Source organism: Colossoma macropomum, unplaced genomic scaffold (assembly GCF_904425465.1).
Source record: "Colossoma macropomum unplaced genomic scaffold, Colossoma_macropomum, whole genome shotgun sequence".
Taxonomy (NCBI): Eukaryota; Metazoa; Chordata; class Actinopteri; order Characiformes; family Serrasalmidae; genus Colossoma; species Colossoma macropomum.
The window spans coordinates 48,250,818-48,278,326 of NW_023494791.1; the positions used below are offsets into that span (position 1 = coordinate 48,250,818).

At 38.9% G+C, this 27,509-nt stretch overlaps 1 protein-coding gene and 1 long non-coding RNA gene across 3 annotated transcripts in view; both read right to left on the bottom strand.

The window, feature by feature from the left end:
• Positions 1-3,207: 3,207 nt before the first annotated feature.
• The window catches only part of ppm1aa (protein phosphatase, Mg2+/Mn2+ dependent, 1Aa), a 37,774-nt gene continuing 13,472 nt past the window's right edge, over positions 3,208-27,509 (bottom strand). Inside the window, exons 4-6 of one of the 2 annotated variants that reach the window (XM_036575224.1) lie at positions 26,332-26,443; positions 25,437-25,494; positions 3,208-3,637 (exon numbers count right to left, since the gene is read on the bottom strand). In XM_036575224.1, the coding sequence (XP_036431117.1) occupies positions 3,602-3,637; positions 25,437-25,494; positions 26,332-26,443 (206 nt within the window). In that variant the 3' untranslated portion in view covers positions 3,208-3,601. Of the gene's footprint in view, positions 3,638-13,177; positions 14,338-25,436; positions 25,495-26,331; positions 26,444-27,509 lie in introns of those variants that run through there. The other variant, XM_036575225.1, reaches the window with a different exon arrangement.
• LOC118811033 lies at positions 7,793-13,181 on the bottom strand. Its single transcript, XR_005007458.1, has 2 exons — positions 11,361-13,181; positions 7,793-11,227 (listed from the first exon to the last, which is right to left on the bottom strand). It is a non-coding gene; the product is annotated as an uncharacterized LOC118811033 (long non-coding RNA).

Here is a 27,509-nt window from a genome sequence, read left to right on the forward strand (position 1 = left end):
TTAGAGGACAGTTTCTTTTTTAGTTGTTGAATTTAAAATATTGGGGAAAAATGAAACATAAAATTGAAAATGTGCCATAACTTTTTGTACAGGCCACATTTAATTTCCCTCAAATAAGGTAAATTCAGTATACAAACAGTAATTGTGCATTAAAATGTGCAGAAGTGTGTCTCTATAGAGCATGTGTTAACTTATCTACACTCTATTATTAAAATAAAAATAAAAAAACAATTAAAATTAAAATTAAAATTTTAAAAAGTATGACATTTGACCAAACTGTTTAACTTGTTAACAATTTAAACTTCTGTATGATCAACAAGGGAACCAAATTTCCACACAAAGTAAAAGGCAGCTGGAGTTTTCAAAAGGTGTACAGAAAATTAAAAAACTAGAAAAAAGAAATTAAAACTATTTCCAATAATCAAATATGAGTCTTACCTTCTGGCCCCGACTGCCTCGGCCTTTACTCTAGACACTGTGTGCTGCTGCCTCCTCGCTGCCTCTGTAACTGTGACAGAACAGCAGCTAATTGAAGGCGGTTGAACTCAGAGCCGCAAATCAAGAACCATGAAGCAGAAAAGGTTCTCCTTCATCATCACCCACAATGCATCGGGGCCACCCAGCGCTGCTCTGTGCACAATGGAGCTCCACTCCAGGCTGAAAGGGGCCGAGAGTGCAGCTGGGACGGAGCTGCTGAAGGGAGACTTTCCCAAAACCTCGAGCCTTAAAGCAGCTTTTGTTGCTCCTCAGAATGAAAAGCAGGTGGACGAGCAGAGCAGCTGGACAGGAGACTGAAGAGAGAGAGTTCCTCAGAGCTCCTGCAGTCTGACTCGCTCCTTTTGTTCCTCATACAAATGTTTTCTCTGCTACATTCATTTAGGATGAAAGTGTTTAACGCAAACGAGGTTCAGACAATGTAAATATAATCAGCAGCGCCATTCGGTTTCTACTCTGATGGGTTTGGATTGAATAGAGAGTCTCACGAACCTGCCTGACGCATTTTCACTGGAGGGGATAGGAACCAGACATCCACCTCTAAAGACTGTCTAGATAGACAGACGAACAGACAGACAGACAGACACAGACAGAAACAGATAGATAGGTAGATAGATAGATAGACAGACAGACAAACAAATAGATAGAACAAGACAGACAGACGAACAGACAGACAGACAGATACAGACAGAAACAGATAGATAGATAGACAGATAGATAGACAAGATAGAACAAGAGAGACAGACAGACTAACAGATAGGTAGATAGGTAGATAGATAGACAGATGGATGGACGGACGGACGGACAGACAGACAGATAGACGGACAAACAGATAGATAGATAGGTACATACATACATACACACAGACAGAGCAACAGATAAATAGATAGATAGATACAGACTGATAGACAGAGACAGAAAGACAGTTAGATAGTTAGATAGATAGACATTAAGACAGATACAGACTGACAGACAGACTAAAAATAGACAGACATACAGACAGACAGACGGACAGATGGACAGACAGACGGACAGATGGACAAATAAAACACATCTTTTCAAATCCATTCATGGTTGGACATGATCGACTCTCTGAGGCAAAGAAAACTTATTATTTCAGATTTTCCACTATTTTCCATCATCAACATTCCATATAAGCTCAGAAGACTCGTGTAGGTTCACTGGTGGTTCTGGATAGTAAATAAAATGTCTATATCTGTGTTGTAGTCATGGCGACCCCTGGTTCCTATCACCACCACTGTAAAGACATCTGAACCATTTCACACCAAACCACTCTGAATCACCCTGTTTACATCTCACACACTGGATTATGGAGAAATATAGAAAAATCTGTGGAATTTCCTTTTAAAAAGCAGAGAAAATTCAAAATCTTCTAAATTTTACTGCACTGTGGTGTAAAATCGTGAGTCTTTCTCCTTCGCTCTGTCTGTTTACCTCTCACAGGCCGGCGCTCAGTTTGTGCTGTAAGGAAACACTTTCATTTCACAGAGTAGCACAAAAAAAACACTTTATATAAAAACAACAAAATCCTTTTCTGTCTCTCTGCAGTCGCCAGTAATTTCACAGGGAGCGGAAGATTTTACACTGAGAGAGGAAAAGAAACAGCTTTATCTTACTACTTACAAAGGCTTCTTAAAGAGAGAGAGAGAGGGAGAGAGAGAGAGAGAGAGGAGAGAAAGAGGAGAGAGAGAGAGAGAGAGAGAGAGAGAGAGAGAGAGAGAGAGAGAGAGAGAGAGAGAGACAGAGAGAAGAGAAAAAAGAAAGAGAGAACAGAGAGAGAAAAGTGGGTGAAAGAGAAGAGACAGGCAGCAAAGAGAGTGAAAAAACAAAGAAGAGACAGAAAGAGAAAAGAGACAAAGAAAAAGAGATAGAGAGAAAAGAGAAAGAGAGAGGAAAAAGAGAGAGACAAGAGACGGAGTAGAGAGAGAAGAGAGACAGAAAACAGAGAAAGAGAACAGAGCGAGAAAAGAGAGAGAGATGGAGAGTAAAAAGAGACACAGAGACACATTAATCGCCCTATCATTATCAATAATACACAGAGCCAGCGCTGTGTGTTCGTGTGTTTATTTGTGAGCCGCTGTCTGAGTGACGGATGTTTGTGATACGGCTAAACTGACAGCATCAGTACATTCAACAGTCTCCTAACTACAGAGTCAGTACAGCAGGTCAAAGGTCAAACTGAGCACTCAGAACACAGTGTAGAAGCACCTTTATTACACTTACTTTAGTCCTCTGTTCACATGAGCACCGTGATTGGTCGGTCAGAGCTGCTTCAGAGTTACATATCTCAGGTCTGATCCTCTTGGTCTTTTATCTGTGCACCAGAATTTCCAACTAACTCGACCCGCACTGCACCCAAACTTTAACACTGCGTACCTCCCTCTGTCAAACACATACACACACTGCATGTGTAAGACTCTATATATATATATATGTTTTCGTAAATAGGTCTCTGACTCCTGCACAGTACTGTATATGTGTGTGTAAAAGGGGGCTAACAAAGTATCAGAGAAACAGATGGACTACAGTCTGTAACTGTAGAACTACAAAGTGCACCTATATAGTAAGTGGAGCTGATAAAATGGACAATGAGCGTAAAAACAAGGAGGTACACACATATGTGTGTATATATACACACATATACACACCCACAAATATAAAAACATGTGCAAAGGATATACGGCAGCTTTCGTACACTTTGGTACCTTCCAGTAAAAGAAAAATGAGCTTCCTCAACTCAGCTAAGCTTAGTGCTTTTTTTTCTGATGTGCGTTCATCTGACAGATAAGTCTGGACAGTGCAGAGGTTATGATCATGCTTTTATGATCATAACTTCTGTTTCATGGCCCCTGCCCAAAACAATGGTCCCCTTTACCCCCACCAGTTTAATAAAGGAAATACACAGAGGGAGTAAAGAGTCTGAGTTATCAGTGCACACTTACAAATATCAACACAAAGTATATGAATTAAATACACAGAACATAAATGAAAACGTGAATGAAGACGAACACAAGGCTGCAGATCAAAATCCGGAATAAATCCAAAAACACGTCTTAATCACGGGCGGCCGTCCTCTCCTCGGCCTTCAGCTGAACCCCCGAAAGAAAAGGATGTCTGGGTCCTGGAGAGAGAGAGAGAGAGAGAACGCAAAGCGCACCCGACTGGATAAAAAGAGATGAAGAAGGAGGGAGGATAAACAAAGTTCAAACGCAGGACTTCATGCAGCGGGACACTCACACACAAAGAAACTGACCGATCACAATCCTCACGCACGGACGGATGAAAGGTATCAGGACAAAAGAGCAGACAGCAAAGATGAGTGTCACATGGCATCGTATGTCATGCTAATACTGTAGAATAATGTTATTATGCATATTTTACATGAAAAACTCTTTAAAAAGCATCCAATAACATAAAAACCTCTGCTGTTGTGTTCTCATGTGTTTTTATCTCAAGTAAACAAAATCAGGCCTAAACAGGCTCTGATGCTCATCAGTGTCATTCCCCGTCGCCTCTAGTGCCCTGTAGGTCCATGATTTGGACCTAGTAAACAATAAGAAGTTAATAATAATAATGAGAAGAAAAAAGAATTAGATATTTGTGAATGAACTATATGTCCAAAAGTTTGTGGACATCCCTTCTTATTAGTGAATTGAGCTGCATTAAGCTGCACTCACTGCTGACACAGGAGTCCAAAGGCACACAAAAGCATTGACAATAGAATAGGATGCTTTATAGCAGCTGCTCATGATCCTAACGTCACATGTCCAATGGGAAGCGTGGGCTAGAGGGGTATAAAGCCCCCCAGCATTGGGCTGTGGAGCAGTGGAACAGTGTTCTCTGGAGTGATGGAGCTCCATCCAGTACATTTGGGATGAGTTGGAGTGATCCAGAACTGACCATCCAACATCAGTACCTGACCTCACTAATGCTCCATCAACTCCTCACAGCAATGTTCAACATCTAGTGTAAAGCCTTCCTAGAAGAGTAGAGGCTGTTACTGCAGCAAATGGGGGGCAAATTCCATTTTAACACACTTTATTTTGGAAGAAACACTGGATGAACATGTGTCCACAAACTTTTGGCCATATAGTGTATATACACAGGGCCTTTCCAACACTTAAAGATGCTTTAAAAGAAGAAATTACATCAGCATGAACACGGAACAATGAGATCACAGACAGAAACAACATAAACATCAAAGCACAACATTAGAGTAAGATACAGACAGTCTCATGCATCATCTTTTATCACGCTAAACATCCCGACTTCTAAATCAACTGCTGGTGGTACTTTTTCTTTGTCCAATTTCACTTTTTCAGGAATTCCTAAATCTCTCTAGAGTTGAAGAATTAGATCATCAAAGGAATTAAAGTTTACTGAATTGAACAAGGGAGCGCCAAAATTTCCTTCAGTTAACAGAACAGAACAGCATTTATTCACAAACACTGCCCTCTTCTGGTTAAAAACAAAAACATACATCACAGTTACAGTGTGCATTGAAACGGCTTATATTTTGACACACTAAAGGAATATTTTACATTATAGTATATATTATACTACATAGTTAATCTCAGAAATGACAACTTCATAAGAAAAGAAAAAGTTAGAGATTGTATCCATGTAACTGAGTGGTCCATTTATCACGAAATGTTCACACAATGTCCAGAGCAGCATCTATTTTAAATGATTTAATATTTATGATGGTATATATATATATTATTTTATATACATTTTTTATTTTTGTATACTAATATATATATATATATATATATATATATATATATAAATATATATATATATATAGACAGAGAGAGAGACAAAAAGTATATATTTTGTTCATTTTTTTGTAGTGAAAAGAACCTCTGAAGCTAACTATTTTTTAAAAGCAAATTTTTTTTCTGCAAATGTTACTTTATATCTAAATAAACTTAAAAAATTTAAATAAATAGTGATTCCAAAAGTTTGGACACCTTGCTAGATCAGTACTTAGTACACAACTCTTCTTGTTCTGCGATATTCTGCCATCTAAGGTCTGCATAAGCTTGTTAGGTCCACCTCTTTGTTTCTACACTTATTTTGTACTCCATTGTCCACTGACCATATAGTTTCACTCTGTAGTTCTACAGTTACAGACTGTAGTCCATCTGTTTCTCTGATACTTTGTTACCCTGTTCTTCAATAGTCAGAACTCCCACAGAGCAGGTATTATTTGGGTGGTGGATCATTCTCAGGACTGCAGTGACACTGACGTGGTGGTGGCGTCAGGGTGTGTTGCGCTGGTGCGAGTGGATCAGACACAGCAGTGCTGCTGCTGACAACTGTGCAGCAGCAGATCTATCATCTCTGACTTTACACCTACAAAGTGGACCAACAAAGTAGGAGTGTCTAATAGAGTGGACAGTGAGTGGACACAATCAGGCAGTTAGTTTTCAAGCCTATTTTCACCACATTAGCATGAACAGTAATGTTTTATCTGATCATTGTGGAGGATTATAACATTGATTGCAAATTGGTGGCTAATTGCTAAAGAGGTGCTTGGCCCCCTATTAGCACCTATAAATGTACTTACAAACCTTTATATTTTCGTGGCTCCTGTTGTGGCTCAGTGATGAGTTCGCATGCAGATCTCAAGGTTCTGGGTTTGTAGTCCAGCTTAACTGTAGTTGCAGAAGTGGGTCATGCATGCAATGTGGTGCTTGGACCCCGGATATTGCCTCTTGCAGCTATTCTTCCATATTGCTATTCATTGAGTATCCTTTACACATAATAACTACACAGAAAAAGGCAAATATAGGATGGTTTTGTTAAATTGTGACTTCAACCCAGCTGTGCAAGACTTGTTGATCAGGATGTGCATATAGAACACAACGCTTTAAAGCAGCAGTGTGTAATGTCATATAATACAATGCTAAGACCCTTTGCGATGGTTTAACAGCGGACAATCTCAAGCCCCTCTATAGCTTACACTAAAAACTAAAGGAAAGAACGTCTAAAGCTCATTTTGATTGCCACATGGCCTTAATTGCTGCTACTGGAGAACAATACACCAGTATATTCGGCTGACGGAAGAGAAACCTAAAAGAAACCTAAATAAATATCCCAACCCCTTCAATTTGTCCAAGAAGTTAAATAACTTTTTGAAGGAAAACAAACAAAGCACATCAGTTCCGAAGCAGAAAATAAGAAGCAAGTAAAAGCTGATATCAAGCCTGGAGAACAAAAGTAGTGGAGATATCTGTGTCCTTGAGAATAATGAAGACAAAACAGCACCTCCGGAAGTGTTGCTGAAAAAAGAAAGGATGAAAGGACATTCGTTTAGTCCATGAATTCAGGTGGACAGTAGGATAAAAAAAATTGCACTAGTGGCTGCATGACGCAGACTGTGCACTGTGACTATGGAGTCTGGGCCAAGAGCCGGAACATCATGAATAGCAGCAGTGGAGTCTGACTGGACCGCGACTTGGGACACCTCTCACAGAAGTTGTGGAGTCTGACTGGGCTGCGACCCAGGACAAATCTCAGTGCTAGTGGAGTCTGACTGGGCCACAAGCCAGGACACTTCTCACAGCAGTAGTGGAGTTTAACTGGGCCATGACCCGGGACACTTCTCACAGCAGTAGTGGAGTTTAACTGGGCCATGACCCTGGACACTTCTCACAGCAGTAGTGGAGTTTAACTGGGCCATGACCCTGGACACTTCTCACAGCAGTAGTGGAGTTTGACTGGGCCATGCCGGGGCACTTGTTACAGCAGTAGTGGAGTTCGACTGGGCCGTGCCTGGGGCACTTCTCACAGCTGTAGTGGAGTTTGACTGGGCCAGATAGCAACGAGCTGGGGCACTCTCACAGCAGTACTGGAGTTTGCTTAGGCAGTGACCCGGGGCACTTCTCACAGCAGTAGTGGAGTTTGCTTAGGCAGTGACCCGGGGCACTTCTCACAGCAGTAGTGGAGTTTGACTGGGCCATGACCAAGCAACGAGCTTGGGCACTACTTAAAGCAGTACTGGAGTTTGCTTAGGCAGTGACCCGGGGCACTTCTCACAGCAGTAGTGGAGTTTGAAAACACCACAAACCTTTGCACGACAACACTGAAGTCAGTGGCAATTCAAACTACAAAAGAAAACCTCTTTAAAATAAAAGAACAATACTGTCAGAAAAGTCACTCAGGGACCAGTTTTGAGCCAGAATACAGTACATTTATCAGCTCATGCTTATTTATACCATCAAAAACACCAACTTTATCACACAAGTGACCAAAGAATGAATCCAACAAACATTTTCAAATAAAATAGGTTTTATTTCCAGTCTGAAAAGATTAAAATGACAAGAACCCAAAAAAACCCAAAAAACAAAAAAAGTCAGACAGTTAAAGGATGCCTGTGGTGGGGGTCACAATGTGTTAGGAGAGGGAGCGATTTTCCTTGATTACTCACATCATTCTGTGTACATATTTATAATGAAAATACAAATATACATATTAATCATTTAATAAAAATAGCTTAGCTTAGGAGGGCAACTGTTGGCTAAAATCAACCGAAACCAATCAACGTGCAGAAAAGAAAAGAGGGCGGGGTCACGTGGGAGTGTGTGTGTGTGTGAGAGCGAGACGAGTGAGTGGACACACCACTGTTTCCACAGCTGTGAAACTGGTCGCCCTTTACACAAAAGCACGAGGTTCAGCACTGGGGTTTCGTTTACACTAAAACTTTCATTTACACATTCTCATTTAAAGCGATAATTTGACCACATACAGTTTTTTCCACTCTTATGTAACTCGCAAATGTAGCTGATCAGCCAAGATGTGTCTGAAGTTTTCTTCTTCTTTAGTTTTGGCTAAAAACATCATCATTAATATCTTTAACAATTTTTTATGTATTATAGCATTTAGCTTGGTGCTAACAGCATAAATCATCACACCGTGTCAAACTGCTAACACATTAAAAGGGAAATCCACCAATTTACAGTGATGGTGATAGAAATTACAAATATACACAAATATAGACATTTTATTTACTATCCAGAACCACCAGTGAACCTACATGAGTCATCTGAGTTTATATGAATGTTGATGATGGAAAATAGTGGAAAAATCTGAAATAATAAGTTTTCTTTGGGGACTATTTTTGCCTCCTGCATGTATCCCTCCACCATGAACGAATTTTAAGGCCAAAATCTTCTTAAAACTATCATAAAACAGTGTCTCAGTCATCAGGCAGTGAATTCATAACCGTTTACTGTAGGAACTTTCTGTGAGGGAGCTTTTAGAGGTGGACGTCTGGTTCCTATCACCACCACTGTGAAAAGTTCTGACTCGGTAAGTTTCTCTAGAACAGAGCGTTTCACACCAAACCACTCTGAACTCTGAAGTGTTACTTAATACCACTGTTGTGTTCATGTGATATATAAAGAATGTGACCTGAGCCGAAGAATTTCAGAGATCTTTTTTCACAAATGACCTTTTTGAAAAAGAAAACACATGACTAGGAATATAAGCGACACATCAGTCGTGCTTTAGAGTTAATAAAACTGAACTGCGCTCTGAACGAGCTTGAATGGTCGCTTGGAAAAAAACGGTGCAACCGACAGTGAAGAAGCAAACTTCAGACACCAAACAAGCCTCATCAACTACAATTCAGCTCCAGGTAAAACTGTACATTTGTTTTTGCGCAAAACCATCGCTTTAATCGGGGTAAGGGGGGCGGTGGACTCGGGGACCGGAGGGATTAAGGCTAAAGTTAACTGCATGGTATTTACATGAAAAGGCCATGTCCGTTTCATCCTCATAAACATCGACATCGCCAGCACTTTTAACTACAGGATCCGAAACTGAAACACATTCAGAAGGTTGTGTTATCATGACCTACACACGGAGAGCAGCGTTACCGGCTGTAGATTAACCCTAAATCGAAAATAAACACGATTTCCAATGAAAAACATCACGACTAAGTGTGCAAAACGGTCCAGGGCCGAGGCTCATCTGCGGAAATGACCTCTGGTGACCTCTCATGTAGGCAGCTGGGTTGTAACAGCATGTGTGTGCCCGTGCTGATGCTGTAACACGGTGATCTGGCAACCCTACCACCAACATAAACATGTATTTAGGGTTATTCATGGTTAAGTGTTATGCATTGCTTATGTCTGTTGTGTTACTGAAACTTTAGCACTGTGGCTAAAAGCATTCGTAACACATCCGTAAGCACTAAATTAGCCAAAAGAAACAGAACAAAAAGCATTTGAATGACTTCTGACAGTGTCATCTCAGCTTATGAACCAATCTTTCTTGAAACAGCCTCGTTTTTGGTAGCAAATTTCAGTCCTGAAACGTACAGGATAATCCAGTCAATCACCACGGTAGTGTTTTAATAACATCACTGGTAGGTGCCGTGTTATAAATGCTTTATTTAGAAGTTAAAAGCATTAACAGTTTCCTTTTAGAGTCATCGCACGTCAGGTCCACTCTCGTAAAGCAGATTTTTTACACACTTTAAAATGTGTATAACAGCACATTCCTTTCATTTTCTCAGACTACTATTGTGATTTCTGCTCATTTTAGATGATCTATTATATTTCTACAAAAATAGCCAGCCTTAAACGCCCTCAAAGGGGCCGTCTGCTCACTATTTGGCCAAACTCGGTTACATACGGACACAACAAAGTGCCAAAGTCTAAAGTCCAGGGCAAACCGGGGGGGGCACTTTGTGTTGAGATTAGCTATACAATGTTAGATTGTCAGTTTTGTTACATTTCAAATTTTAATAAATTTTAATAAATTACCCTGTGAGGTTCAAGAAAGACAACTCAAGGCTTACGTTTTTGAAAAAATGACTAAAAAACTGCTCCCACATAAGCACTCAAACACACTGGGCAGGTTTACTATGTCCAAAACAAACAAACAAAAAAAAAAAAAAGTAGCCAGACTGAAATCTATTCCTAGCAACATTATCGTAGCGGGGATGGACACATATACCTCTGTAAGTTACACAAACAGTTTAGCCACATCAAATTTCAGGCAAATATGGGAAGAAAAACAAAATGTAAATATCTATATAAGTACAGTAACCATTTCTGTCTCACTTTCTCTCTGCAGAAAAGAACGTTCGTGTCAGATCTACAGGGGTCGTACAGCATTATGCAATTGTCCCGTCCAAGCTCCGCCCACAATTACCTTCTTACGTGTCTACTGTAGTGAGGCTGCGTACTGCTGCACTATGATTTCGCTAGGCCTGTCACAATTATTACATAATTGCCTGCACGCAATTATTTTATGTTCCTATGTTTATGGCACAACATTTTGTTGGGTTAAGGCAAATAAAACAAAGCAGGAAATGCAGTTATCACTGCTCTTACAATGACACCTTTACAGGATAGCAGCGAGGAATGTTTGTTTATTTAATTTATTTGCTGTTTGTTAATAACACCTTTAGAGGGCAGCAGCGAGCAACACTTATTGCCTAAAGGAAACCTTTAGAGGGCGGCAGTGAGCGATGTGTGTTTAATGCTTGTTAAGGATGCCTTTAAAGGGTGGCGGTGAGTAACATTTGTTTATTTGATATTTGTGCAGGACACCTTTAGAGGGCAGCAGTGAGCAACGTTTATTGTCTAAAGGACGCCTTAAGAGGGCGGCTGTGAGTAACATTTGTTTATTTGATGTTTGTTAATAATACCTTTAGACGGGCAGCAGCAAGCAATGTTTATTGTCTAAAGGACATCTTTAGAGGGCAGCAGCGAGCAACACTTATTGCCTAAAGGAAACCTTTAGAGGGCGGCGGTGAGCGATGTGTGTTTAATGCTTGTTAAGGACGCCTTTAGAGGGCGGCGGTGAGTGACGTTTGTTAATAACACCTTTAGAGGGCAGCAGCGAGCAACACTTATTGCCTAAAGGAAACCTTTAGAGGGCGGCGGTGAGCGATGTGTGTTTAATGCTTGTTAAGGATGCCTTTAGAGGGCGGCGGTGAGTAACATTTGTTTATATGATGTTTGTACAGGACGCCTTTAGAGGGCAGCAGTGAGTAACGTTTATTGTCTAAAGGACGCCTTTAGAGGGCAGCAGTGAGCAACGTTTATTGTCTAAAGGACGTTTATTGTCTAGAGGGTGGCGGTGAGTACCATTTGTTTATTTGATGTTTGTTAATAATACCTTTAGAGGGCGGCGGTGAGCGATGTGTGTTTATTCAATGTTTGTTAAGCACGCGTTTAGAGGGCGCTGGTGAGCAACATTTGTTTAATTGATGTTTGCTTATAATTTATTTAGAAGACGTGGTGAATTATGTCTGTTTATTTGAGTTCAAGCTGTGTGCATCATCAGCTCGGAGCTACAATAGCAAGAAAGCTAGACAGCTAACTGGCCAATCATTTCAGGCTTGTACTGTGTTAAAATTTCAAGATTGTGACAGACCCAGCTGGAGATAATTGAAACTAGCTAGAATGAAAATGATGCTAACCTTGCTAACTTTAGCTTGATTATGCTCACTAGCAGTGTGACCATTCAGGCATTAAAAATAAATATCATCCGAAATTAGCAAACATTAGCAAAACACCTAAATATTGTTAAATGTTTAATTGTTAAATTAATTTTACGCATTTTGATACAAACAGAGTTGTCAGGTTGAAAGCTTGACCACCCTCACAACAGTATTTTTGGGGAAAAAAAACGCATTTGTAGGCGGAGCCTGGATAAGCCAACTGGGGAGGGTTCAAATAAAGATATCACCTGTCTAATCAATCACCCAATATCTCAACCGATCAATCTATTAATCAATCAATCACACACTCTAGCAGCAAACAGTGTTCTGACGTGTTCCCTAATTAGTAAGAGACACAAAAACTTCCCAGAGCCAAAAAACAAGACACGCACTCCAAAAACCAGACAAGCTCTCCGTTTGTTCTTTGTTGAAAGTCTGATCAAAAATATAAAAGTAATTCTAAAAAAAACAACAAAAAAAACGAGTAAAAATGAAAGAGTAAACTGAAGTGAGGAAAAGTTGGTAGTAGTAGCCAAGGGTGTGTCTATTTGCTAATTAGCACAACATTCAAGATCTGCACATTTGCATCAACTAACATGGAAGAAAATCTCACTCATATCTGCCACTAGCCAAAATAAAAGTCCTTTACAAACCAGCACAACGAAATGAAACAATCAGCCACGCAAACCGAGCCATACCGGTCAGCATTCCCTCCCCCACACATACACGTTTACACATGTTGGGCAAAGTCTCAGCCAAGAAAAGCAAAAAAAGCAAAAATAAAATAAAAAATAAAAGCGACGTGCTAAAGGTGCCACGCCTCGCATCAGCTAGACAAAGGAATAGTTGTGTCAGCAAAAGCTAATGTCGCTAATAATCACAGAAAACAAGCAGCTACCAAACTAGCATGAGGCAAACCACTGATAGCTACCAGCTTCCGTTCAACGTTAGCAAGTTTGGTCAGGCTATTCCTTTAAGCTCCCAAGTCTGTTTCACAATAATTATCATTAAAAAGAAAAACAAAAGTGCTGAGAAAACGTGTGGAGACAAGCTCCAGCACTGCACCACGCGGCTGAAATCCGAAGGAGAGGGCGCAAAGCGAGATCAGCGTATTAGCGTAAAGCTTTAGTCTGGATTAGGTCCACAAAACGAGAGAAATTCTGCATAAAAAGATTCAAGATGAAAGAAAAAAAAAGAAAAGAGGAGCCGGGTGATTTTTATGAAAAAAAACATTATTCATGCTAATAACACGTTATCCTGATCACTTTCTCTCTCTCTCTCATGCGAACACTCACAAACACACAGTGTACATACATACGGACACACGTTTGAGCTTAGCTTGGTTTTAAGGAAGAGTTTAAATGGATTCTTTAAAAAATAAAAACACAAACAAACAATAAAACATCATTTAACAAAATTCAAAAAGACAGTAGCGAGTAAGACAGGACAGTGGCACGCACACACCATCGCTGCTGCATCCTATGTGCCGATAAAGAGAGGAAAGAAAACCAAAAAATGTAACTAATTCTATATACAAACAAAAAAAGCAAGCGTTCGGCATTGTGTGCCTATATATTTGTTTACCCGTTTTATTTAATGAGCAAAAAAAAAGAAAAGAAAAGAAGAAGAAAAAAAAACTGACCTTTTTTTGTTTTGTTTTTTCCGTTTTAAAAATGGAAAAAGTGGGGAAGGCGATACGGAACAGCGGAGAGAGGAGGAGGTTTTACGCAGAGCTTTTACGTTTCTGGGGTTTAAGGAACAGAAAGGCAGATAGTGCATAAAGGTTTGCTCTTTCCTGTCTTTTTTTTTTTTCTTATTTTTTACGTTTTGTAATTTTTCATTATTATTATTTTTTTATTTAATGTCAAGCTGCATTTGATACAGGCTTTTTCTTTGTACAAGACAATTGCACTTCACAAAACAAAACAAAACAAAACAAACAATAAAAAAACAGAAATATACAAACACACGAGGAAATGTGAATCAAATTAATTACAGCCCAAAAAATCAGAGAAAAAAAAAAAAATAAAAAAAAGAAAAAAAAGGAAAGAGAAACAAAACTGTGACTCTATAGCTGCGGGTTTAGGGGGGGGAGATGATGCGGGTCAAGGGACACTGGGTTTAGAACAGGTGAGAGAGAGAGGATATGGACGTCGATCCACTTTCTGGAGAAGTGTCGATGGCGTGAGCGAAGAAGTGAAACGTTTTCCTCCTCTCGCGCGTCCTTCCGAGCGGTCCGGGTCGTCTGGGCAGAGCCGAAGCTGTAGTGGGTCTGATGCGGGTTCTGGAGGGTTGTAAACTGTGTGTCCGGGTTTAAAAGATCAACGCTACCACATGTCGTCTGTGGACGCGGAATCCTTGAGTGGAGAGAGGAGGAACAGCAGCTCGTGAGACGCCACCCAACTCCACCTCAGCCCAAACACCAGCCAGTCAAAGGAGCAGCTCAGAGAAGCTAACGTTGCTAACAGAAGGTAACAGTCGGCAACTACACACTTAAAGATGGTTCTTCAAGGGTTCTTTAGTAAAGGCAGTGGTTATACTCAGAACCATGAGTTCTATATAGAAACATTTCATGCTTAAATGGTCACAATAGCACAACGCTTATTGGTGCTATATAGAACCATATACATGGGTTATACACAGAAACATGTCATGGTTCTTTACAATAGTTCATCAGACTGATGGAGACTGTGTTGTGTAGGGTTCTACACAGAAGCATTTTCTAAAGGGTTCTGTTATTGCTGCAAGCTTGACATCGTCACAATAGCACAACCCTTTTTGGTGCCATATAGAACCACATACAACACACTCTCCATCAATCCACGAGCCATGAAATGGTCTCTATACAGAACCCATGGTTCCAAACAGAACCATTCCCTTTACTAAAGCACCCTTGAAGAACCATCCTTTTTAATTGTGCAGTTAAAGGAACAGCTTGGTCAGAAAAGGGTTCGCCAACTACACACTAAAGCACCAAAAAGGGTTCTGCTATTGTCACAACCTTTACATCGTCACCATATAAGAACTCATGGTTCTAAACAGAATCATTCCCTCTACCAAAGAACCCCAGAAGAACCATCTTTTTTTTTTGTTTTAAGAGCACAGTTAAGGTACAGCTCAGAGAAGCTAATGTTGCTAACAGATGAAAAACAAACCGTCACCAAATACACACTAAAAAAACAAAAGGGTTCTTCAAGGGTTCTTTGGTAAAGGCAATGGTTACATTCAGAACCATGAGTTCTATATAGAAACATTTCATGCCTAAATGGTTCTTTGTATGGGGAAATGGCTCTTCAGACTGATGGAGAATGTGTTGTATATGGTTCAATGTAGCACCAAAAAGGGTTCTATTGTTGCAAGCTTGACAATGTCACAATAGCACAACCCTTTTGGTGCTATATAGAACCACATACAACACATTCTCCATCAGTCTGTCTCATCAATCCATTCCCTTTACTAAGAAACCCTAGAAAAAACATCCTTTTTAATAGCGCAGTTAAAGGAACAGCTCAGTCAGAGAAGCTAATGTTGCTCACAGAAGAAAAACAGTTGGCAACTACACACTTAAAAAAACATGGTTCTTCTAGGGTTCTTTAGTAAAGGCAGTGGTTGTATCATGCTTAAATGGTTCCTTGCATGGTGAAATGGCTCTTCAGATGTAGAATGTGCTGTATATGGTTCTATGTAGCACCAAAAAGGGTTCTGCTATAGTTCTAAGCTTGACATCATCACAAAAGCACAACTCTTATTGGTGCAATATAGAACCATATACATGGATTATACATAGAAACATGCCATCCTTAAATGGTTCTTTGCATGGTGAAATTATTCAGATTGATGGAGATTGTGTTGTGTAGGGTTCTATATACAGAACCTTTTAGAAAATAGTTCTATATAGCATCAAAAAGGGTTCTGCTATTGTTGCAAGCTTGACAACGTTACAATAGCACAACTCTTATTGGTGCTATATAGAACCATATACATGGGTTATACACAGAAACATGTCATGGTTCTTTACAATAGTTCATCAGACTGATGGAGACTGTGTTGTGTAGGGTTCTACACAGAAGCATTTTCTAAAGGGTTCTGTTATTGCTGCAAGCTTGACATCGTCACAATAGCACAACCCTTTTTGGTGCCATATAGAACCACATACAACACACTCTCCATCAATCCACGAGCCATGAAATGGTCTCTATACAGAACCCATGGTTCCAAACAGAACCATTCCCTTTACTAAACCACCCTTGAAGAACCATCCTTTTTAATTGTGCAGTTAAAGGAACAGCTCAGTCAGAAAAGGGTTCGCCAACTACACACTAAAGCACCAAAAAGGGTTCTGCTATTGTCACAACCTTTACATCGTCACCACAGAAGAACTCATAGTTCTAAACAGAATCATTCCCTCTACCAAAGAACCCCAGAAAAGAACCATCCTTTTTGTTTTAAGAGCACAGTTAAGGTACAGCTCAGAGAAGCTAATGTTGCTAACAGATGAAAAACAAACCGTCACCAAATACACACTAAAAAAACAAAAGGGTTCTTCAAGGGTTCTTTGGTAAAGGCAATGGTTACATTCAGAACCATGAGTTCTATATAGAAACATTTCATGCCTAAATGGTTCTTTGTATGGGGAAATGGCTCTTCAGATTGATGGAGAATGTGTTGTATATGGTTCAAATGTAGCACCAAAAAGGGTTCTATTGTTGCAAGCTTGACAATGTCACAATAGCACAACCCTTTTGGTGCTATATAGAACCACATACAACACATTCTCCATCAGTCTGTCTCATCAATCCATTCCCTTTACTAAGAAACCCTAAAAAAAACATCCTTTTTAATAGCGCAGTTAAAGGAACAGCTCAGTCAGAGAAGCTAATGTTGCTCACAGAAGAAAAACAGTTGGCAACTACACACTTAAAAAAACATGGTTCTTCTAGGGTTCTTTAGTAAAGGCAGTGGTTGTATCATGCTTAAATGGTTCCTTGCATGGTGAAATGGCTCTTCAGATGTAGAATGTGCTGTATATGGTTCTATGTAGCACCAAAAAGGGTTCTGCTATAGTTCTAAGCTTGACATCATCACAAAAGCACAACTCTTATTGGTGCAATATAGAACCATATACATGGATTATACATAGAAACATGCCATCCTTAAATGGTTCTTTGCATGGTGAAATTATTCAGATTGATGGAGATTGTGTTGTGTAGGGTTCTATATACAGAACCTTTTAGAAAATAGTTCTATATAGCATCAAAAAGGGTTCTGCTATTGTTGCAAGCTTGACAACGTTACAATAGCACAACTCTTATTGGTGCTATATAGAACCATATACATGGGTTATACACAGAAACATGTCATGGTTCTTTACATGGTGAAATAGTTCATCAGATTGATGGAGATTGTGTTGTATAGGGTTCTATACAGAAGCATTTTCTAAAGGGTTCTGTTATTGCTGCAAGCTTGACATTGTCACAATAGTACAACCCTTTTTGGTGCCATATAGAACCACATACAACACATTCTCAATCAATCTGAAGAGCCATGAAATGGTCTCTATACAGAACCCATGGTTCCAAACAGAACCATTCCCTTTACTTTAAAGCACCCTTGAAGATCCATCCTTTTTAATTGTGCAGTTAAAGGAACAGCTCAGTCAGAAAAGGGTTCGCCAACTACACACTAAAGCACCAAAAAGGGTTCTGCTATTGTCACAACCTTTACATCGTCACCACAGAAGAACTCATGGTTCTAAACAGAATCATTCCCTCTACCAAAGAACCCCAGAAGAACCATCTTTTTTTTTTTTTTAAGAGCACAGTTAAGGTACAGCTCAGAGAAGCTAATGTTGCTAACAGATGAAAAACAAACCGTCACCAAATACACACTAAAAAAACAAAAGGGTTCTTCAAGGGTTCTTTGGTAAAGGCAATGGTTACATTCAGAACCATGAGTTCTATATAGAAACATTTCATGCCTAAATGGTTCTTTGTATGGGGAAATGGCTCTTCAGATTGATGGAGAATGTGTTGTATATGGTTCAAATGTAGCACCAAAAAGGGTTCTATTGTTGCAAGCTTGACAATGTCACAATAGCACAACCCTTTTGGTGCTATATAGAACCACATACAACACATTCTCCATCAGTCTGTCTCATCAATCCATTCCCTTTACTAAGAAACCCTAAAAAAAACATCCTTTTTAATAGCGCAGTTAAAGGAACAGCTCAGTCAGAGAAGCTAATGTTGCTCACAGAAGAAAAACAGTTGGCAACTACACACTTAAAAAAACATGGTTCTTCTAGGGTTCTTTAGTAAAGGCAGTGGTTGTATCATGCTTAAATGGTTCCTTGCATGGTGAAATGGCTCTTCAGATGTAGAATGTGCTGTATATGGTTCTATGTAGCACCAAAAAGGGTTCTGCTATAGTTCTAAGCTTGACATCATCACAAAAGCACAACTCTTATTGGTGCAATATAGAACCATATACATGGATTATACATAGAAACATGCCATCCTTAAATGGTTCTTTGCATGGTGAAATTATTCAGATTGATGGAGATTGTGTTGTGTAGGGTTCTCTATATAGAACCTTTTAGAAAATAGTTCTATATAGCATCAAAAAGGGTTCTGCTATTGTTGCAAGCTTGACAACGATACAATAGCACAACTCTTATTGGTGCTATATAGAACCATATACATGGGTTATACACAGAAACATGTCATGGTTCTTTACATGGTGAAATAGTTCATCAGATTGATGGAGATTGTGTTGTATAGGGTTCTATACAGAAGCATTTTCTAAAGGGTTCTGTTATTGCTGCAAGCTTGACATTGTCACAATAGTACAACCCTTTTTGGTGCCATATAGAACCACATACAACACATTCTCAATCAATCTGAAGAGCCATGAAATGGTCTCTATACAGAACCCATGGTTCCAAACAGAACCATTCCCTTTACTAAAGCACCCTTGAAGATCCATCCTTTTTAATAGCGCAGTTAAAGTAACAGCTCAGTTAGAGAAGCTAACATTGCTAACAGAAGAAAACAAACAGTCGCCGACTACACACTAAAACAAAGAGGGTTCTTAAAGGGTTCTTTGGTAAAGGCAATGGTTGTACTTAGAACCATGAGTTATATATAGAAACATTTCATGCTTAAATGGTTCTTTGCATGGTGAAAAGGCTCTTCAGATTGATGGAGAATGTGCTGTATATGGTTCTATGTAGCACCAAAAAGGGTTCTGCTATTGTCGCAAGCTTGACGTCACAATAGCACAACTCTTTTTGGTGCTACATGGAATCATATGCAACATATTCTCCATTAATCTGTCTCATCCATCCATTCCCTTTACTAAGAAACCCTTGAAGAACCATCCTTAATAGCGCAGTTAAAGGAACAGCTCATTAAAAATGGTTCCATAAAGCACCAAAAAGGGTTCTGCTATTGTCACAAGCTTTACATCGTCACCATAGAAGAACTTATGGTTATAAACAGAATCATTCCCTCTACCAAAGAACCCCAGAAGAACCATCTTTTTTGTTTTTAAGAGCACAGTTAAGGCACAGCTCAGAGAAGCTAATGTTGCTAACAGATGAAAACAAAGTCACCAACTAACGTGCTAACATGCTAACTGGTGGCTAATCAACCTAATTAGCATGTTTGGTCGAGTTTTTCCTTACAGATTAGGAACCGTCACCGAATTCCACCCCAGCAGAAAGAGGACATTTTGTTGGTATCAGCCAGTTAAGTGAATATTTTGGTCAGAAAAGACCAAAGTGTTGCTAAGAGTCAATGAAAATGAGCAGCAGCTCGTTAGCATGACACAAATTACAACACTAACTGGGAGCTTCCATTCACTGCTAGCCAGATAACTCATTAGCATGTTTGCTCTGTTCCTTTAAGCAGTGCTACACAATTCCACCTCAGCTAAAACGCTGCATTTGACTGGCATTAAAGGAAGAGCGCAATCAGAAGAAGCTAATGTCGCTAACAACAAATGAAAGCGAAGCAAACAGCATCTTATTGATGCAACTCCGAGTTAGTTATGTCTGTAATCACTGTGCTTTTAGTTTACCTCACACCATTCAGTGCCTGCTCTCATTTAAATACAACAAATCTGTCTCATATGCTACGTAAATATGCAAATAGATATACTTTTACTTCTCTTGTACTTTATGTCTAGATTTATTTCTATTTTCTATTTTTCTCCATAGTATGTATGCAGTATGTAAGTTTATGTGCAATTATATGTCTTGCTACTGAAACAGTTGCTTCGGGATCAATAAAGTTCTTTCTATCTATCTTTCTTTCTTTCTATCTATCTATCTCTCTAGCTTGCTAGTAGACAACTACTGCCTTGCATTTGCTTCATCAGCATGATGTTTCTTACTAGCATCAGTAGCTTCTCTGACCAAACTATTCCTTTAAAGGGAAATTCCACTGATTTTCCAAAACAATCTCCATAATCCAGTGTGTGAGATATGAACAGAGTGGTTTGGTGTGAAATGGTTCAGATGTCTTTACAGTGGTGGTGATAGGAACCAGGGGTCGCCATGACTACAACACAAATATAGACATTTTATTTACTATCCAGAACCACCAGTGAACCTACACGAGTCTTCTGAGCTTATATGGAATGTTGATGGTGGAAAATAGTGGAAAATCTGAAGTAATAATTTTTCTTTGGGGACTATTTTGCCTCACAGTGTACCTCTACACTATGAATAGATTTAAAAAAAATACAAAATCTTACCTAAAAACTGTCTTAAAACAGTGTCTCAGTCATCAGGCAGTGAATTCATAACCATTTCATGTAGTAACTTTCTGTGAGGGAGCTTTTAGAGGTGGACGTCTGGTTCCTATCACCACCAAGTTTCTCTAGAACGGAGTGTTTCACTCCAAACCACTCTAAATGACTGTTTACATCTCAAACATTTAATAACATAATTGGTGGCATTACCCTTTAACTGGCTGATGCAAACAAAATGCAGTCTTTTAGCTGAGGTGACATCTCATAAACCGATCAGCTTCTGAGACGCCACCCAGTTCCTCTCCAGCTAAAAGAGTACATTTTGTCTGCATCAGCCAGTTAAAGGAACAGTTCAGTCAGAGAAGCTAATGTAGCTATCAATTCAAGAAAACAACCACTAATTAACATGATGCAAATATCATAATGCTAATTTGCAGCTACTAGCTTTGACTGACTTTTAGCCAGATTAGCTAGCATGTTTGGTCAAGCTATTCCTTTCAGCAATGAAAGTCAGCAGCTTGTGAAACGCCGCTAAATTCCACCTCAGCTAGGATCACATATTCTGTTGGCACCAGCCAGTAAAAGGAATAACTGTGGTCATGAAAATAATATTAATTAGCAATGCATAAATGACAATCTAAGCTATTCTTTTAAGCAAGAGAAGTGAGAAGCTTACGAAACGCTACCAAATTTCACCACAATTAAAAGAATGTATGTTTAATTGTGGTTAATCAAGAGGGTGAAATGCTGGAGGAATGAGTGACACAATGACAGAAAGCAAAAATGACTGGTGGATGAAATGTAGATGGAAAAGCTCCAGAACATTCAGTCTCTACATAACACAGAACACAAATCCCATCCAACCTAAAGAGACAACACCCTTAGAATAGATAAATAAAAGAAAACCTAGGGTGTGTCTCAAAACCTAGTGAGCTCTACATAGACAGCATTTTACGTCACAATATGCGCTCCCGACAAGATGGCTGTCCCAATTCTTAGATACCTCAAATATGCTGCCTACTGAGGTCTCTCATTTTGGCCCAATATCGAGAGACCATCGGATGCTTCCTCAGCCGCTGAGGCAATCCCACGATGCAGCGCGGCGCAACTTTTGTTTGAAGATGGCGGGCAGAAGCGCTTCGCCGAGCAGCCTTGTCATCTTCAAATGTAAGTTATTCTGATTTTCTGGGGTATTTATCTGTTATCGGGTGCACAAATAGCCTATACTTTCCGTGTTTGACCACAACTATTGTCTATTTTGCTTTTTCATTCAGAGCAAATACAGTTAAAATCGCTATATAAACTGTCAGAGCAGATCCATGTTGGCTAAATGTGATTCTGACGGCTGAGGTAAGTAAACGCCGGTCTCGTGCAGTGGGCAGGAACAAGCGGTGATGTCACTGCTGTCTAACTAGAGCGTCTCATTTATCTATCTTATAAGGACGGATGACGGTTGGAACGCTGCCTACTTAGACAGCTGCCTATGTAGACAGCGGCTTCGTAGAGAGCTCACTAGGTTTTGAGACACACCCCTAAACTCAGCATTTTTAGGGATAAACATGATTCACAGGCCAAGCAGAAACCAGCTTCGCTGCCAACGAAAATCACATTGACGGTTTCACTCTTATTTAAGTGGAGAACGCAAAACACTTTCTGCTTGGGTTGCCGTCTCCTCGTGGAGGTATATATGAGTGAATCTGTCATAACTGTGCAGTGTGATTTTCGTGGGCAGTGAACCTCCAACAGCTCAGAGCGTTCGGCGTTGGTTCCACAACACTGGATGATCTCCGAAATCGCACTGAAAGAGCCGTGAGTGCAGCGACACCCGACACGCTCAATCCAGTATGGGATGAATTTGACTATGGTGTTGATGTTGTCTGTACAGCTGGAGGAGGTTCATACTGAGACCTTGTACAATTACATAATAAACTTTATACTCAATTAAACCGTTTACAGTTTACTGCATTGATCTGTAATGATTTACAAGTGAAATAAAAGTGGATGAATCTTTTTTAATCACCTGTGTGTGTGTGTGTGTGTGTGTATATATATATATATATATATATATATATGTATATATGTGTGTGTGTGTGTGTGTATATATATATATATGTATATATGTGTGTGTGTGTGTGTGTGTGGTTTTTTCTTGCTTTTCACAGGCCACATATTTTTTTTTTTACCCACCAATATGTTAATTCAGCAAATAAAAAGTAAATGTGCATTAAAGTGTGCAGAAATGTGTTCTGTGTAGAGGATGCAACGAAAAGAAATGAGAAATGAGACTAAATAAACCGTTTATGATGTGTGTTTTTGTATGTTTTGGAACTTTGAAAGCCTATCCTTAATTTTAATAGTCACTGCACTTATGTGCAACACTGCAAGACTTCCTATGTGATTCAACAGACACTGTGTGACAAGCTCTGCAATGAATTTTGTTCAGTGCACAACAATTAAATTACTGAAACGCTCAAAGTTATGCCAATCAGGATTCATATAATACCGCTGTAAGAGGAGACGTGTTAAACACTTCCGAACACAGCTGTTCCGACACCATTTCTTTTTCGAGAAACTAATGGACATCTGAGACCAGTCTGTTGTTCATTAAACTGTCAATCCACATTTTAGCTGTGCTAATTTAAGGACTCAGGCACAGCCAGTTAAGACCTTAGTTTACAGCCAGAAGTGTTAGACAAGCCCGTTATCCTTTTAAACAGTTACTAATAATACCTGCACATGGCCAGTAAAAGCTGTAGAGCCAGTAGAAAGTCTACACACGCCCTGTGAAGTTCACTCGTTTTTTGGAATACAGCAAGTTTATCCTTACAGTGTAAATATCTTAGCTTTTATTTATCTATAATTCTTTATATTGTTAGTTTTATGTGAAGGAAACAGTTTATATTTTTATCTTATTTTTTTTACTTTTAGTATACATTATATATATATATAAAAACAAACTGTAAAAACTCTGTTAAGTAATTAACAAAGTTCATTACTTGCTTATTATTCTCTTCTTGTTACTTCTTTTCTTTTTCTTGAGTGCCTTGTTCTCCCTTTGCTGCTGTAACACTGAGAATTTCCCCGTTGTGGGTCTAACAAAGGATTACCTTATCTCATCTTATCTTATCTTAAGGTTTTGGAATATAATAAGAATCGTAACTGTCTATTTAACGTACTTAGAATTAGAATTCCATGCTGGATATTCACTGTATTGAATGTAAGTTTGACATCGTAACTATAACAGAACCCTTTTTGGTGCTATATTGAACCATATTTAACACCTTCTCCATCAGTCTAAAGATCCCTTTTCTTTACTAAAGAACCTTTGAAGAAGCACCATGTTTAAGTGTGCAGAGCAATATGGCAAAAATATAATAATAATGTGATACTTCTAGAAATGTTCACGATACACAATAAATAATTTTTTCAGACATTGATCAGTTGGAGCTCAGAAAAAGAGCCAGTTAAGATCAGCTGACCTTAGTTTACAGCCAGAAGTGTTAGACAAGCCCATTATCCTTTTAAACAGTTACTAATAATACCTGCACATGGCCAGTAAAAGCTGCAGAGCCTGTAGAAAGTCTACACACCCCTGTGAAGTTCACTTTTTTTTCTAGAATATAGCAAGTTTTGGAATATAATAATCATAACTGTCTATTTAAAGCACTTAGAATTCCATTCTGGATACACACACATATACATTATATACACATATTATATATCACCACAGCCTTCACCATTAACAACTGTAACCTGCTTAACTCAAAAGCTGCGGAAACAGAATTAAGGACAGAAACTGGTTCAGAGAGCACAGAGAGAAAGTCAACTGAGAGAAACACTAAAGACAGGACCAAAAACTTCCCGTTTGAGATGAAAGATGAAAGCAGTTATGCATTATGAAGCTGAAAATTATGTCATGAAAGAACGACATTAGAAACTTCCCCAAGTTCAGACACTTATGGATCTGAAGAGGTTGAAAAATGAAGAGATGAACAGAATGAAGGAAAGAAAAATGAGAGGGAATCTACTGAAAGTTCCTACAATGATAACTGAACTGTATTTATTCCCTCTAATTAAAGCACATTAAAGCTTTGAAAGTTTGATGTTTGAAAAATGCACTACCGTTCAAAAGTCTGGAATCAATCATTGTTATTTCTGTATAATTAGGGTTATTTTATCAAATAACTTACACGGTGTAGATTAAAATGCATTGAAAAGTTTTTGGCATATAACAAGAATCATAACTGTCTATTTATAGTAATTCCTTCATCATCTGCCTCAGCTTTTGACCACTTTTCAAATACAGAGCATCCTGGAGGTTAATTTTATTAGATCTCCATTCTGGATATTAACTGTACTGAATGTAACTCGATGTTCTACAGCTTTCTCAATGATTTTAGAACCATCTGCAGCTCCATTCATCATTCTAACCGTCTCTCCTTTCCTAAAAGTCTGTAAGTTGAATCCTCAGCTGTAGCATCAAAACAGAATGATTTTAAACACGTATTTAATACTAATTAATAACAGTACTTTCATATTGTTAAATACAGTGGTTCAATCCGTTTGAATGGTAGTGTATTATCTGCATGCACAGTGCTGTTTTATACAAAGCTCCATTTTTATTAATATACACTGACAGGCGTGTAAGCACCAAGCAAACAGGCATTACCATATAAACTCAGCGCAAAGCTGGAATACTCACTGTGTCCTCACTCCTGTACGGGTTAAGTTTGTTATATACTGCTTCAATAACGCTTCGCCTACAAAACAATAAAAGTCACATTAATTGCACATGAATAAATATGATTTTTCTATAAAATGACCAGGCCTTTATAAACACATTAAAAGGCCCATTTCATTAAAAACACATGAAAATTTTGTTTGTTTGATCAAACACTGAATTTCATCACTTTTTTTAAATTAAGGAGATTTTATTATTCACACTCCAGTTCATAAGCTGAACAAACGGCCTGTTTTGAATTCACCATTTTTGTGACGTAACAAAAACATCACATTTACATTTATCCATCTATTCACCCTACAGCAGCTAAACTCTGGCCATTCATGCTGAAGTTATGAAGTGTGTTTTAGCCCAGATTGCATGTTGAATAAAGGCCAGCCAATCAGAACAGAGCTCATTTACATATATCAGTATTAAAGGCACATTAACCAAACCAGTCTGTACAATTTTAAAAGGGATAAATGGGATAAAATGGCCAGACAAAAATGAATTATGACTTAAGTTATAAGGGGGGGTAGAATAAAGCAAGATCAATGTAGGATATGGACTCTTTAATTTAATAGGTTATGAAGAGATCAATCAGGAAAAGTGTCTGACACCTCTTTAAATATGGTTCGTAGTTGAAACAGATTTATTAATATTAGGAATGCAACCTTAAATCCTTATTATGATCGAAAATGAGAGTAAAAGAGTCAAAAGGCCAAATATGTATATTTTTGTCACTTTACACATCACTTCAACAGAAACAAAACACAACATCCATGCTATATTGTGTGTGTTTCCGTCATAAACCAATACTAACAAGTAATTTATATTTTAAAGAGAAATACATTTTTTTTAAAAAAAGAGGACTCACTTGCTGGCCAGCTCTCCTCCAGGCGGTAAGTTTGGGATGCTCTCAGATGCCAACATTCGCATCACATGCACAAGATCGGGCACTCCCTCTTCACCATGCTTCTTCAGGATCTCTGAAAGGGAGGGAGAGAGAACAACCTACATCAGATACCTTCCCTTTACCAACACCTCCATGCAGTCACACAGAGATGGGTTCTTCTATGAAACGCTCTATTCTCGAGAAACTTATCGAGTCAGAACCGTTCACAGTGGTGGTGATAGGAACCAGACGTCCACCTCTAAAAGCTCCCTCACAGAAAGTTACTACATGAAATGGTTATGAATTCACTGCCTGGTGACTGAGACACTGTTTTATGATAGTTTGATAAGGTTTTGGTCTAAAATGTATTTTAAAATCCATGGTGTAGGGATACACGCAGGGAGGCAGATTAGTCCCCAAACAAAACTTACTGTTTTCAGATTTATCACTATTTTACCATCATCAACATTCCATATAAACTCAGAAGACTCGTGCAGGTTCACTGGTGGTTTTGGATAGTAAATCAAATGTCTATATTTGTGTTGTAGTCATGGCGACCCCTGGTTCCTATCACCACCACTGTCAAGAAATCTGGGTCTCTACAATCAACCATTTCACAACAAAACACTCTGAATGAGTCTGTTTACATCTCAAACACTGAATGAAGAAATTTTGAAAAACTGATGGAATTGCCCTGCTTTGTGAGAGACCTTCATGTGATCCACTCTCTGACGATGTCTCCACTTGTCCAATTTGGTTATTTGTGTTATGAACTGAATCCAGACAATCACTATGTGTACTGGCTGGTAACTGGTTATGTTGAACCCATGCTATCAAATAAAACAGGATTTCTCTCTTAGCCAGATAACTTCAGATAAAAGTCAAGCTTTACAGAACGCTAACAAAACTTTTCCCTAGCGGACAGTTTTCCCAATAACGGACAGTATAATGTCATAATTTTCAGAATTTTGATTTTGGGACATTCAGCGTGTCCAAGACCCCTCAGCAGACCCTATATTTTGCACCTTGCTTGTAGCTAATCGAAACTAAACAGGCTGAAAACAACAATGACAAATTGGCCACCATGTTAGCATAAGACTGATCAAATGACCAAGAAAATTACATCTCACAGCGTGATCTTTCAAAAAACAATAAATATC